At 38.6% G+C, this 16,299-nt stretch overlaps 1 protein-coding gene across 2 annotated transcripts in view; it reads right to left on the reverse strand.

The window, feature by feature from the left end:
• Positions 1-8,198, reverse strand: part of LOC129732453 (b(0,+)-type amino acid transporter 1) — a 76,346-nt gene extending 68,148 nt beyond the window's left edge. The window contains exon 1 of one of the 2 annotated variants that reach the window (XM_055693349.1): positions 8,045-8,198. In XM_055693349.1, coding sequence (XP_055549324.1) covers positions 8,045-8,084 — 40 coding nt within the window. In that variant the 5' untranslated portion in view covers positions 8,085-8,198. The remainder of the gene's footprint in view (positions 1-8,044) is intronic. The other variant, XM_055693348.1, reaches the window with a different exon arrangement.
• Between the last annotated feature and the right edge of the window lie 8,101 nt (positions 8,199-16,299).

Consider the following 16,299-nt stretch of genomic DNA (forward strand, 5'->3'; position numbering starts at 1 on the left):
CTGTGTACTAACTTCTTTTTTTCGTTGCGTTCAGTTTAGCACTTGTTGAGTGGTTTAGTCACGCACAGTAGAAATAAATGGCTTCCGTGTAACAAACAGAATGGGCTTCCACATGCTTCTTTGCTAACCAACAACTGAATCGTTCTCAATAAATTGGTACTTTACTGTATAAGAAACTAATAAAATCACAAGTTTTTATAAATTAACTGAAGTTTTCCGGAAAAACACACTTTTCCAGCAAAAAAATATTCTAAAGCGATTCGCAAGCGAAATTTCAAGCAAATAGAATTAAAACTTCAGAGGAGCCACTGGAAATTGATGTGAAAACCAACCGGACAATGCAAGCTTTGAACATAATTATAGAAAAAAATCATCAGGAACGGTATAAATCTTAAACCCCATCCCGAATCAAAACTTAAAACCAATCACAAGCATACAATTTATTCAAAATTCAAATCCATTATGAATCCCATTCTGCAAAATTATTCTTGTTGTAAAAAAACGTTTTTTAAAAATATATTTTCCCCAAATTGTTGAGAAATTTGTACCTACATAATTTTCTTGAAAAGATGTCTGTATCCCCATGTAAGGGGCGGCGTACAACAGCGTCTGACCTGGAGCGGGTGGCTGAATCATGAAAAAGTATCAGCGGTGCTTCAAAAATTTTCATTGCCGAAAATTAAGTTTTTCGGGAATAAGTTCCAAAACTGAGGAATTTTATGAATACACTGGGGTCTTTTTAACGCGGTTGATTTTACCGCATTTATAAGATTAGCTTAGATTTACCTCAGTATAAACTTATCTGGCTCAATTTGGGCTTATTTTATATTTCGGCCTTTTCTGGCCTTCAGGAGCATTTTTCGACAATTCTGAGCTCAATTTGGGATGATTTTCTTTTTCGGTCTTTTCTGGCCTTTAACCCGTAAAGACCCGGGACGGAAATTGTTTTTTGAAAATTCTCGTTCTCAGCACTGGAACGGCCGATTTGAGAAAACTTGAAATTTTATTCAAGGGGAATAGTTGCTCAAAGTTTTGGTAAAGATGCCACCCCTCTGGACCCCTCCCCGTTTTCACAAATCACAAAACTACGTATTTTTATAAAAATTCAAACAACAAAACCGTTCTTCAAATTTTGAGCTCTACATTTTTGCGGTAAGGTCTCCTGAATCCATACGCGAAAAAAAAAGCATGCACAGATTTTTAGAAAATCAAGTTTTCATAAGAACTCGTACTTTATTGAATTCAAACTCGTTTTTCTCTAAATCTTTGCATGCTAGAATAAATCTTTCAGCATCTTTGGATTCAGAAGATTTTACTCTAGAAATATAGAGCTTGAAAATTGAAGGGCCAAGTTGAAACCAACTGTGGGAGACTGAGAAAATCAGGTTTCCATGAAAATACGTACGTTAGTGAATTTAAACTCGTTTTTCTCAAAATATTTGCATGCTAAAATACATATTTCATCGCGTATTGATTCAAGAGACCTTACTTCAAAAATGTAGAGCTTAAAATTTAAAGAACGATTTTCTTATTTGATTTTTTTATGAAAATACGTTTGTTAGTTTTGTGATTTTGTACTGAAATAATTTAGAAACTCCAAAATTCACTTTTACATACCATATTTCATCCACGTGACAGAATTTGTTACATGGAGCAATTGATACGTATGAAAATTCCCAGTGTTTGCTTAATCTGTTTTAAAAATTAGAAAAAAACACAGACATATTTGCGTCTCACTAAAACGGGGAGGGGTCCAGAGGGGTGGCATCTTTACCAAAACTTAGAGCAACTATTCCCCTTGAATAAAATTCCAAGTTTTCCCAAATCGGCCGTTCCAGTGCTGAGAACGAGTATTTTCAAAAAACAAGTTCCGTCCCGGGTCTTTACGGATTAAAAGCACTTTTCGGCGATTCTAAGCTCATTTAGGGATTATTTTATTTTTCGACTTTTTCTGGCATTCAGAAGCACTTTTGGCGATTCGGAGTTCAATTTGGAATCTCTCTTAAGAGTCGATTTTGAGATTAATTTGTTCATTTTTTGTTCATTACTTCAGCCTTTTCTGGCCCTTAGATGCATTCTTTGTCTGCTCTGAGCTCACTTTGGGGCCTTTTCTTTTTCTATTTCGGCCTTTTCCAGCCTTTAGAAGCATTTTCGGCAATTCTGAGCTCGATTTGGGATCATTTACTTTTTAGACGTTTTCTGGCTTTTAGAAGCACTTTTTAGCGATTCAGAGTTCAATATAGGGTCATTTTCTGTTTCGGCCTTTTCTAGCCTTTAAAAGTACTTTTCAACGATTTTGAGCTTAATTCGGGATCATTCTCTATCTTGGCCTTTTCTGGCCGCGATTCTGAGCTCAATTTGGGATCATTTTCTATTTAAGCCTTTTCTGGCTTATAGAAGCACTTTTTGACGATTTTGAGCTCAATTTGGGATCATTTTCTTTTTTGGCCTTTTCTGGCCTATAGAAGTACTTTTCAGTGATTCTGAGCTCAATTTGAAATCATTTTCTATTTTGGCGTTTTTCGGTGATTCCGTACAAATAATCTTCCAAATCGCGGAAAATAATTCGCGTAATTGTAGAAAATCGCGTTTAAAAAACACATAAAAATAACTCGCGTAAACAAAGACCCCAGTGTATTTTAACAGAATCTTACAATTATTAGTTCAAAGTTCATAAAATTACTTCCACATGCAATTTTTATGGTTTTTGGTGTTATGGTGAAATGCCCTCAAAATTGTTCTTCCGGAACAGATTCCACCGGGTCTTTTAGTTACTATAGAAACAATTAAATAATACAACGTCGCATACCATCCAATATGGATATTTATAGAACCAGGCTCATAACTAGAGACTAAGATAACGACCCACGTGGCAACTTTCGGTTTTTGGAAAAGAACCAAAACTGGCTGAATACCATCGAATAAGGGTATTTCTTGAATCAGGATGATGCCCAGAGTCAGAAAATCAATTCGAGACGCCGTTTTGAAATTCAGAGTCCTGAAAACGACCACAGAGACCACGAGCATTTTGAATTCTAAATGGCCACATCCGGTTTTTTTTGGGGACAACTTGAATTGGCCGAAAACCGTCAAATATGAGTATTTTTGGAATCGGGATGACCATTCACCATTCCAAATTCAATTTTGGAAGTTTCTCGGTGTCTCACCGGAAATCAACTCCAGATACTATTTTGAAATTTAAATTGGTGATTTCCGGTTTCCGGGAAACTTCCAAAATTGATCAAATATTTTCGGAATCGAGCTGCCCAGAGATCTCGAAACGACACCAGACGAACCGGAAGTCACCACTTTAAATTTCAAAATGGCGTCTGGAGTTGATTCACGGCCTCTGGGCATCATTCCGACTCTGGAAATACCCATTTTCGATGATACTCGAACAATTTTGTTTCTTTTCCAGAAAGCGGAAGCCGCCATTTTTAAATTGATTAAATTAATTAAAATAGTTTTCAGGTCTCTGAACGATTCTGAAAATACTAATAATAGGTATCAATTGTAATTGTACCAATAATATTGTAAAACATACATAAATTTCTTAGTTCTGGAACATATCCCCGGAAAACCACCGCTGACGCTGATTTTAAAGTAGAAAAAGTTGCTGAATCTTTTAGTGTTGAAACTATTGAAATCGGATGAAAATTGTCAAAGTTGCAATAATTATATTTTGTGGGTATCCAAGTCCTTCGGGCATGTAAGGGTGTTTTTTTAAGGCCGAGCACATAAATAAAATTACCCCGGAGCTCGAACTGGAAAAAAATTAAAGATTGGAGCATTTTAACCATTCCTGAGAATTTCCGTGCTCCTAGCAAACTCGGAATTCGTAGTCTTCAGAGACCTTAATGCAATTTTTTCGTAAACGCAAAAGCGATGAACCCGGCAAGTAATGACTCTACGGCGTTTTGGCGCACTTCCGAGCTGTCTCGTTTCTGTGAATTTTGAGGCTCCTAGCCAAGTCTGTAATGCGTCAAATCTTCAGAGATTCAAATGAAGTTTTTCCGTAAGCAAACGAAAAAGCGACGAACCCGACAAGCAAATACTCTTTGGCCTTTTGACGCACTTCCGAGCACCAAAATTCACAGTTTGAGTCCTGTGGGCAAAACCTGTGTTGACCAGCGTTATCAACGTTGTCATTAGAGATTTAAAAAAAATATTTTTGAAAGTTTGTAATACACTGAAGCTTTTTTTACGCGGGTGATACGCAGCGCGTAAAAAACAGCGTGAATTCTAAAGTCCGCGTAAAACAGCGGTTCTCAACCTTTTTTTGTACACGTACCCCTTGGCGATATTTTTCAACTCAATTGTACCCCCTGGTTTGGAATGTTCTCGCGAAGTGGGAGAGATTAGTGGTAGATCATGTTGTCGTAGCCTAGTTAAGGTTTCAAATTGAACTATGGTTTGTTTGATTGTTACAGTCATGTTTTAAGAGCAAGTTTGAACAACAAATGAAGTATAAAGAAAATTGGCTTTGTCCGCCATCAGCGTTGTTAAACTCGCTCGCAAAAAGCATGCGATACTCCAAGTGGCGTTCTCGCCGCTACCAAAATCTCACACTAGAGATACTCCTGTCGTACTGTTTCTCGTTCTCTTTTACTTTTTTCTTTTCACACTACCGAGCGTTGATGCTTGCGAGTTTTCTCACACACACTCTCGCTCGTGTACTTTCCCACTAGCGAGTACCTCCCTTTCTCGCGAGCACAACCAGCGGAGGTGATTGTTAAGACCGTCAAGACGCATTATGACGATACGGAGTGACAAGGCACGACGAAGCGGGGTGGCAAAAAGAATATTTCGACGAGTAGGCAGGGATGCCACAAATACAGATTTATCAGTATTATACAGATTTTTTGTGTATTTTTCATACAGATATCTGTATATACAAATTACAGATTTTCTAGAAATAGTACAGAACTATACAGTTTTTTTTTTGGTTTTCATGAAGTCGCGAAATAAATTTTTCGATATAGTTGAAAACCGAAAATGAACTCAATTGCTATTGAGCGTGTTGGAGTTTTCATTATATTTATATGTTACGCGTAAACGTGTGCATAAATGAGTCAATGAACAAACTATGTTGCGTTTTTTTCTTCTAAGGGATATGTTGAGTAAATATGCAGATTTTTATATAGATTGAAATATCACCAAGGAGATTTCCTGAGATTCGAAATACAGATAAAAATGTGGCATCACTGCGAGTAGGTATTCCGATACCCTACACGTTCAAGCATGCGATTCTATATAGATTCATCACCCCACTTTCGGCTGTCGGTGCACGATGCAAAACTGCTTGGCATCAGTTCAGCGATTGACAAACCGCATGCGTGAGTCGGCGAACGAAGCATTTTCGTTTTCGGGCACATTTTTTCAAGCACTCCTAGTCAAGTACTCTTATTCGAGTACTCGCGTACTCGGCGTGAGTAAAAAGATAGAAGAGAATTTGCGAGCGGTTGTATGCTGGCTGCTGCTCTGGCAAGTGCGTGAATAATAAAGAGTGTCTCGAAGGTGTGTGTGCGAACGACTGGAGAAGCGTAGCACACATCTGATTCTCAAGCAGAAAGGAGTGGATATTTTATGCTTCTCGCTCGTTTAGCAACGCTGTCCGCCATTACTGATCTTGCTTTCGGAGTACGCGAAAGGCTTTCGTGTTGAGAACCACTGGCGTAAAAAACCGCGAACCGCTGGCGTAAAAAATCGCGTGAATCCTGAAATATTCGTTAAAACAAAGCTTCTTTTGCTAAAGGTTTTTAATCATTTCTGCTTAGTACTTTCGAAAATGATTCAATAGCAGTGCTCTCCGCGAAAAAAAGACGCGTAAGAAGGACCAGGCAAGAATTTGCATACTACATACTAGGAACATTGTAAGTGAGTTTTCGATGCAATTCAGGTGATCTGTCAATGGGACTGGACTGGCAACAAGGCCAACTAAGTGTTGTGCGCGTTTTGCCTCAACGTAAAATTATAGTGATTAAGGCTGTTTCCCGCGGAATAATAATGAATCAATTGGTGAAACCGCAAAGTTCCGGATCCCCTGATATATAGAAAAGTGGAGAAGAGCATCAATGGACCGCTCTGAACAGAATAAGTATCGTTATATTTTCGAAGTGTTTTTTTTTTGAGGATCTCTTGAACCAGCCACAAAACTCATCGACTAAGAAGTGAAATTTGATACGCTCGCAGTGCCACCGCCGTTTGGTGGCGGGTAAACGAATTAGCTGCCACGGAAAAGTTGGGCAGATTTGAATCTTTATATTAACAGCGAGGAATTTCTTTAAGGAGAAGTTGGTAAGATCGTTCTAAACTGTATTAAAAACATCAATTAATAATAAATACGAGCACTAACACTAATGTAAATTATTCTGGAAGTGTGAATACAATGTTATGTCTAATAGATATAACAACGTATCCATGCGGGGCTTAGTGTTTATGAAGGCGATCTCGAAATGTACGTGTATTACCAGGCATTCTTGAAATGGGTCGTTGGATGAACACTAGAGCTGTCACCTTTCATCTCCAGGGCTAAACATGTTTGCATCTCTATATTATGTAATATATTTAAAAAAATAAAGTATAAATCAGCTTAAAATAGAAATAGATGCAGATAGGTTTTTTCCATAAAATCACTGCCGGCCAGTGGGAGATGAATTGTAAACACACACACACACACAATTCAGATGATCTGTAAATTTATATTTACATCGGTAGTAGTAATGCATTAAATTTTAATCTAAGTCGATACCTAAAGCTCTATTCATGTGCAGTAAATTTACAGTATGCTACAGCTTTTTGAAAAATTTCTATGAATACCATTGCATCATGATCTAAAAATTGTTGGCAAGGATGGAAAACCTCTAGTGTGCACACACTTTTCACTTAATGTTGGCGAGAATTTAATGTAGGTATTCATTTACACATCCACACCAATGTAAATTAAATTACGTACAAGTTTAATTTCTTTTATAACATAACCTATGAAAATAGATTACGTGATCCTTCATGCCAATTAGATATCTCAATTTATTATGTTTGAAAGGCTTAAGCAACGTTTTAATCGAAGAGCAAAATCATTCCATTATTTATACCTATCGTTATTTGCACTCCAGTTGTTGAGATACTGATCATGACGTAAATTGAAAAATCAGCCATATTGAAGAAATGTAAAATCTGATTTTTACCAGAGAACGAGATTGTTTACAAACAAATGATCGAAACGCGAACTTAGCACCACCATCGGAAATAAAGAGGAAATTTCCAACGATTCAACATCAGCAGCAAGAAACTTTTCGCCGAAAATATTCAACATCTGCCAGTTGAAAGAGTAAAGAGCGCTTAGGAAAACCCCCGGAAAAGTTATTAGCTGACGCAAGGTAACGGAAGTTCTAAATATTGATAATAAAGTGGGCCGCATGAGTTCAGTATTTATTTTGGTCACATTTGAGTGTCACAATGCTATTACAACCAATTTTGTGTATTTTTTTCGGAAAGGTGCGATAAAAAACTTCACTCCCATAATCGTAATTTATTCTCCAAATGGAGTAATTAACGATTGCTTCAAACGAAATTTCTGCTTCAACGCAATGCGACAGCCTGTTCCAATCGTTCAATGAAATATTGAAACTAATTACAGCCGATTGGCTATTTATAGTCGAAGACCAGTCTAAAAAAGTTTCACTTTTATCCTGGCCGACATCGCTGCGCGTGCCAACATTTTAACACCCCGGTGATGAAAATGACCTAAGAAGTGCTGAGAAGTGAGCTTCCCCGTCCTTCTTACTTTACCCACGAATGAGACGATGGGAACTGAACACGCGAACCGTATTTTTCCCCTCCAGCGAAGGGTCGAATAAAGAGCAGCACATTTTTCATGGGTGTAGTAAATTCTTCTATAAAATTGAATTGCATCATCGTGTACTTTTAAGCTGGTTCTATCGTCACCAATCATCAACTATTGCTTCATTTCACTAATGTTGCACAACACTAACGAGTGATAGATTGCGGGGAACAACTGGTACTTAGCTACAATGGTACTTACCACCTTCGAATCGATTTGCTGGATAAGCATGCTGAAACATGTCTTGTGATCGATCACTTTTGGTATCTTCACTCTCATGTCACTTAAAACACTGAACATCGCGTCCGTTTCGGCGATGCAATATATAGGGTTCAGCATTTGAGAGTGTGAGAGAGAACAGAGGCGATCCCTTTACGATATGCTATGGTAACCGATACCAGTAGTGCCAGAAAAGTTGTGTGCTTGAATGACATCCGTCGTCTCCACTGCCCTTTGCACCGGGGGAGAAGCTTGGTGTTTTATGAGCACGTTGCTGATGTGGTTCCGTCATTTTTGTTGGTCGAATAAGTAGAAAATAATCCAAGAGTTAAATAACAAAACAGTACTGTTTTTATTTAATTTTGTACGTCACTAGACTGGCATCGCTGAAACCAATATCCATTCAGCAACCGGTATCTCGCAGCTCTATGAACTATAAATTCTAACGACACCGACGCGCGCCGACGCTCTTCAGCAGGCAGAAAAAAAAACTTTATCCTGCTCTCTTTCTGCCCCTTCCGTGAGTTTTTTAGTGCTCATTCATTCATTCTGAAAGATCCTTATACGCCAAAAACGAGTGTATTTGTTTCACGACAATACATGATAAACGAATCCATTGAAGCCGGAATAATCGGCGAACAATACCTACTGGAAACAAAAGTTTTGCGCGCTAATGCATTCAATAAACATGCTCAATTGGAAGGACACTCTGAGAAATCAGTATGTCCTCACAGGAAAGCTGCACAGTGAATGACCACGGAAACAGGTCTTTGATGGCGTTTCTACCATACCACAGCCTGCACAGCCAGGTCTGGGAGTTCTTTTCGGTTGTCTCCGCTTTCTTGATTTACAGGACCTCGAAGTTCCCCAATTTTGCTGACCACATAAAAAACTGGGATCAATTTTTGTTTAGCAAAAAATTCCTGATTTCATAGTCCAAACTCAGTTTTGCGGTCTTCAGGTCCACTTTAGCTACTTGGAGAAAAATTACTCCTCGTATTTTTTTTGCTGTAATGCCATATGATTTGCTCAAATTAATATCCGAAAGGTAAATTTTGCATAAAGGCCAACATTCGCGTATTCTATTCAATCGTTGCTCTCCATTGAGAATTCAAAAGTTCTGCCGATCAAAGAATTTAAGCTTCTGTATTAGCACCAGTATCATTATTTCCTGAAAGGTACTTATTGTGCAACGATTTTCGTTTCATAACTGAAATATCATTCAATTCTTGTGTTACTGTGGAACACTTCGTGGCCCGCGGTAAAGTAGACCTTTGTAAGTGTGGCAGGACTTCAAGTTTGGCGATTTGAAAATAATGTCGAATTTGTTTTCACGGCAGGACTATCCCGTCCCGGACTACGCTTTGCAGCTGAAAAAAAAAAACACTTTCCGAGCAGTTGCAATGGTGTGCGTAATACCAGAGGTAACTGTCACTTTTGTTTTGGTCATTATCGCCGTTGTCTTTTATCGCATTTGTGCTACTGTACGAAAAATTTGCCAATTTACTGAAAAATGACAAAATAACAAAATAAAATAAATAAAATTCAACCTGATGTTTGACACGCGAAGAACGATAATCAAAGCAAACCGATGTTGACACATTGTTTTTTTTTTTTTGATTTTGACACATACTTGTGAATGTGTTGGTGTCTTCAAAACTGCACTCTGTTTCTTGCGCGGACTGTCCGGGACAGAAAAAGGGTAGTCCGGGATAGTCCGGAAAATGTAAAAAAATAACAGGAGGGTTGTGTGCAAAGCCACGACCGCAAGTTGAAGTAGAATACTTTTACAAGAAAGATGACCAGGCTGCTTGCGTGTCAGCCATTTTTTCTAGTAAATAAACGTTGACTTATCAGATCAATCGAATTTTGCGCTTCAACAAGGATTGACCTTTTTTAATAATATAGTAAGTTGCTTGTCATGGTTGGGGCTTGACAATTTTGAAATTTTGAGATGAAATTTTTTCGGATGTCGTGCCCATGACTGAAGGAAAAGATAATTCAGTACGTTTTGAGACACGAACATGAAGTAAAATTTATAACTTTTACAAATTTAAAAACGTGAATTAACTCATTAGAAAATATTTTCATCCTGATTTTATTTCATCCTGAAAAGGACAATTTGTTGTTCATTTTAGTATCGGATAAGATGCCGATCACATCTTTGCGTTATCACTGACAGTGTGAATAAAATATTCCTTGTGATTAAATAAACAGTAAAAAGCTGATTTAACACTCAAAACTAGACAGCTCACGTTTTGTCAAAATGAGTCAACTTTTCTTTGAGTGCATTTACTAGTGCCCACTATCGCACAGAGACTGCATTTCACTAAAGTGCCTCACTGCATCAGCCGCTATCGATACTTAGATCCGCTGCAACTAGTTCGCTATCCATAGACATGCCACAGTTGTGGCCGCTATACGCTGCCATTGGTATCCACTGTCCCTGCATCAGCTGGCCCAGCTGCTATCATTACTGGATTCCGCTGCAACCAGGGCCGGCGGTTGATGTGGGTAGTATGTGTAGTAGTACCCACTCGGAAAACATCCCTGTGGGTACTTACCCACACGGAATTATTGGACAAAACCAACAAAAATTTAATGTTTTCTATGTTCGAAACAATTTTACCGCGCATAATTTTTTTATTAATATCATTAAGCGAGATATTATAAAGCTACAGATTTCATGCATTTCTTAAAGATTTCGATTTCGAAAATTTCAAGAACTACTCTTGTGCATTTTTTTGTTAGTCAAAACAGTTAGATTTTCACGATTATAAGTAAAGTCTAACCAGAAAACTGCTTAAGCCTGAGTTATGGATGGGGACTATTTTTGAGAAAATAAAACTGTTATGCCGTAAAGTTTGCATTAAAAAAATGGACGAAAACTGTCGTTTTTCGTGGTTTTACCTTTGCACGCACTGACGAAACTACCCATGCAGCATGAACCATAGTAACCCATGAGTCAGCAGAAAAAAATTGGCTCGAATTCTTGACGTGATGGCGAAAAAAGTAAAGTTATTTCGTTCAAAACTGTGCGCGTTCAAGGAACGGCACCGTGCCGCGTCCTATACGGACATCGTGCGGCATTTTGTGGACGCCGGATACACCCGTTCCGGCATCTACAAGACCGTAGCACTTTTGGACAACTATCAGAGTATCCAAAGAAAGCCCGGTCCCGGTCGGCCGGTGATCCTGGGCGACAAAAACTCTAAAGGATGCTGAAGAGGAAGATCTAGGGAAAAGTGGATACATCGCTACGTGCGCTTGGCCGGGAGATCGGTACAACCGGCCAAACAGTAAAAAAATACCTGGCGAACATGAACATACAACGGCAGTCCCGCCCACTAGTTCCGGAGCTGCAGACAATGACGCAGTGACAGCGGCTTAAAAATATACCAAATCGATTTTCCCGGCTAAACACACCCTGGATAGCAACGACTGGCAGGGCACTTTGTATTTTACTTCCCCCACGAAGGAAGTGAGCTCCGAGGTGAAGTTCATTTCACACACTAAGTTCCCCACAGAGAAGCTGCTGTGGCTGACAATCACCAAGATGGAGATACATTCCTTTGACATCCTATTGATGATGCATAGGTCGCCCCCCTGGCTACGTCTTTGTCTCCCATGAACCTTCCCTATTCCTTACTACCCACTCGGGAAAATAGTGTGACGCTGGCGCTGGCTGCAACTAGTGCGCTATCCATTGCTACGCCACAGCTGTGGCCGCTTTCCGCCATCGCTGGTATTCACTGCACTGCTAGTGCTGCTGCTGAGGGAGGACGACTACTGTCGCTGTCTAGAACTATTATGAGCGGCTTTCGGCTGAAACAGGCTCTTATATAGGCCAAATAGCATGTTTTAAATTGCAAGGTATATGATTCTGTCGACCGTGCTTGGGAAGCAATCATATAACGACCAATCAGAGGACGAATTTTTCGTTTTGACAAGGCTTGACTATTTCCAATAGTACAATAGTGTAAATAATAAAATTACAATTATCTCCTTTTGTGAAGAATCTTAGAAGATTTTCCAATCTATTGCTGCAAGAACGAAGGAAATCCATCGAATACTAACCGATTTATTAGCATTTGAAATTGGACATACTCTTCACTTTTTTCGGTTTTAGATTTTTATTTCACATCCCTATGTAGCCGAACTTCCTGAGAGAAGTATTCTACTTCAAAACAGTGATAGGACAAAGTGTAGTCCGCGGGGTAGCTACACCGCAAGAACGAAAACGACATAAGTTACACGTGCCAGAATTCTGTTGCATTTGTTGAAAAGTATGTAAATTATAGTTGCATACAATGTAAAAATGTTTTTTTAATTAGGTTTTAACAGACACACCACCAAATCGTGTAAACTGGAGTACATAGTACGGAATTCACTCTGCTTAGGAAACAGCAATGCTTATTCTGGATCACTGCAATCGTAAGTAAATCAGACTATTAGAAAATAGCAGTGCCAAGACAACCAGAAGTTGCATAAGATTGCACGGATTACCTCGTATAAAGTTCTATGGTGCATCAATATCGTATAGCTGTGTGAACAACGTATATGTTTCATCGCATATGGTGTTGTTTTGCGAACATCTTGCGATGAGTGTAACATACTCGCATTGCAATACAGATAAACTCATATCGTGCCTGTTCAAACTCGTAGTAATTCCACAAAGTGATAATTATACATAAAAGCAAATATCTCCCATATCATATCGTATTTCATATAAATTTAGCCGCCAAAGGCATAATTTTGCAACACCGTTAATGACTAAATTAATGATAACAAGTCCAGACAACTCCGAGACAACTAAAAATCGCATAAGATTGCATGGATTACCTTGTATAAAGTTCTATGGTACATCACCATCGTATAGCTGTATGAGCAACGCAAGTGTTTCATCGCATATTGTGTTGTTTAGCGAACTTCTTGCGATATGTGTAACGTACTCGCATAGCAATACAGATAAAATCATATCATGTCTCTTCAAACTCTTATTAATTTCACAAAGTGATGATTATACGTGAAAATCAAAACTCTCATTTATCACATCGTACTGCATATAAAATTAGTCGCACAAGGCATCGTTTTGTAACACCGTAAAGAAATGAATTTATGATAACTATATGCCGCTAATGTTTTGCACAGATTACATCGCACAAAGTACTACGATAGATCATTACCTTATATGACCAATTTCATCGCATATAACGTTGTTTTGCGGAATTCTTGCGATAAATAGGTAATAGCTCCCGATTGAAACACCAATTAACTTTTCCAATGCAAACTCGCAGTTAATTTACACATTGACGGCTATGCGTGAAAATCGAAAACCATCCGCATTACTACATAATATCACACATAAATGTAGTCGCTACACGGAGTTGCTTCTTCTCAAAAACATGAACCACGGAAAACATCTGCAAACAACTCGGATCATCTATGCACTACTTTGCTTCATATTTTTGTTGAAAACTTACCTTTAATTGTTGTTGAAAACGGCAAAATCACTTAATTTTGTTTAAACAATTGACTTAGCTCATCGAGCGGCCATGACAGTTCAACCGAAATATAAACAACGAACATTCCCGCATAAATTTACAAACTAACTCGCAATACGAAATCTAATTAGATTCATGCTTTACGATGTCTCGTGGTAATTTATGCGATGAAATTAGAAAGTTATTACCAAAACTTAGAGATTATCGACAGCGAGAGCACGGAGGAGTGGAATGAATGCTGCTTGACAATCTAAGAGTTCAAGGTTCGAGTCCGGATGGATACCCAAAAAATGTTACAGCGTGTGCCCACATGAAAAGAATGTTGAAAATTAAAGACATTCATTTGTAATTTACTATTCCTGGTAATATGGATAGAAAGGGATAAAAAGGAATATAATTATTACCTACTGTTCGCTGTTTTTTTTTTTTTTTTATTAAAAGGAATGATTTTGGTCGCATGTTCTAATAAACTGACACGTAAGAATATATAGCGAACATCGCATGGATATCTGAAATAATTCGCCAATGTTGACTTATGACGTCGCATTAAGTTATAAAAGAACCCGTAGTGTGTATTCATATATCGCTTATAGTTTCGTTTCAAATCGCAAATATGAAGCTGTGAAGTCGCATTAAATAATAAAACAACAGGCTTTAACAGTTAAAGTCGTATATATGAACTTTTTTCATCGTAGAAGTGTTTTGATATTTTGGAAATGCACGCATATCGCCTCCACTTTTGTGCGTATAAGCAACATTCGCAGCATCTTGTGCGATGTAACTTTCACGTATAAATGCACGTACATTGCGATGACTGTTTGCGTTATACGCGTAAATTGGTTGTCTGGGTGAATGGCCGGTTGCCTCGGCACGCAGGTAGAATGTGCTTTACAAAGCAAACTACCTTTCCAAGATTAGCAGACCAATTTTCACTCGGTTACAATCAGCCTTTGCTAAGTAAATTTGATTCTGCTCATGCAGATGTACCACATCTGTATAGCATATGTTCTAAGGTTTCGCTTTTCATGTTGCACAAGCGACAAGTGCCATCCTGAACTCGACCGATGTTATGCAAATGATACTTATTCGGGCAGTGCCCAGTTATTAGTCCTGTGTAGGTACAAAAAGCCTTATTGTTGAGCTCTAGAAGGTTTTTAGTAATTTTTGCGTTTGGCGTAATTACCCCTTTCGACTGGTGACATCCTTTGACAGCCAATCAGTTAGCTGTCAGCGGTTGTTCTTCCCAGTACTTAAGTCCCACTTTTATTGTACAATTTGAGATACCGCGAAAGGTTTTCGGACCAACAAATTGCGAGTGGGAAACGTATTTGGCCAGTTCGTCTGCTTTTCCATCAATGCCGCAGTGCGCTGGCACCCAGTACAAATTGACAGAGTTCATACAACACAGCCTCCGCAGTGACAGAACACACTATTGAACAATTTTTGACGTACATTTGTGAGCACATAGAGCCTTTAATGCCACTTGACTACAAGAGAGAATGCAAATATTCACTTGTTAATAATTTCTCTTCAGGCAAACGTTGACACATTCGATTATAGTGTAAATCTCTGCTTGGAATACTGTAGGCCAGTTGCCCATTGCCATTGATATCTGTACACCAGGACCAAAGATTCCCGCACCAGTTTACGAACCGTTTTTTGAACTGTCCGTGAAGAATACCGTTGACCCCTGACGAACCATATAAACTCCGCACACCCAGTCGGAGCTCAATTTTTCTTGAACCTTGTAGGGAAATATCGTAGTTGCCTAAAGGTTTCTTCCAGTCTCCGCACATACTCATCACTGGTTTAAGACGTTTGAGCCTCAGGGCACTCCTTTCCGCTTCTAATTGCACAAATTCATGCAGAGGCAGCAGATGAAGGATTGCATCCAACGCATTCGATGGAGTGCTGTGCATTGATCCAGTTATGACAATACACGCGAGTCTGAAGCTTTGCTAACTTTGTTCTCGCAGCAGTCTCCGTAGCTCTTACAATTATGGATGATCCTCCCAGCTTCAAAAAGATTATTCTTGGTGCAAACATGGTATGAATCTAGTTGACTATGCATGTGTCAAGCATCCTCTTTTTCATCGCATTCGCCATAGGTCGTGCTATCGAAAACACTTACAATATTTCTTTTACTAAAATAAATCTCTCAATTTTTGTTACCAGCGTGTGAAGCGCTGTAATTGTAGAGATATCTGTTTAATATTGCATTGAAATTTAAATAAAGGGTATCCATACATGTATGTCGTATTTAAATATTCCATTAATACTTTTTCCATTGTCTTCAGCAGGATCGGAGACAAGCTTATGGGTTTAAAAGATTTGAGATTATTTCTATCTATATTGCCTGTTTTTGGTGTGAAGATAACCCGCACTGCCCTCCATTTCGACAAAATGTAGTTAAATCTTAGCCTCAAAATTCTTCCTTAGTAACGGTATCAGGGCTGTCTCACCTTTTTAAAGCGACGCCGGAAACACTCCGTAAACACCTGCAGACTTGAAAGGTTGTAAAGATCTCACAGCATTTTCCACTCTGGTTGAAGTGAAAATTTCGTCAAGAATGTTAGAAGTTGGTACACCTTCTCTAACATCTTTGTAGTTTCAATAGTGGACTGTAATTTTCATCGAAAGAAAACGCAACTGTTAACGTTTACTTCTAACTTGTATTTCGCGATTCGTCTTTCACAAAAGATAAACACTGAAACACTGAATGAATGATGCGCG

This window comes from Wyeomyia smithii, chromosome 3 (genome assembly GCF_029784165.1).
Source record: "Wyeomyia smithii strain HCP4-BCI-WySm-NY-G18 chromosome 3, ASM2978416v1, whole genome shotgun sequence".
Lineage (NCBI taxonomy): Eukaryota > Metazoa > Arthropoda > Insecta > Diptera > Culicidae > Wyeomyia > Wyeomyia smithii.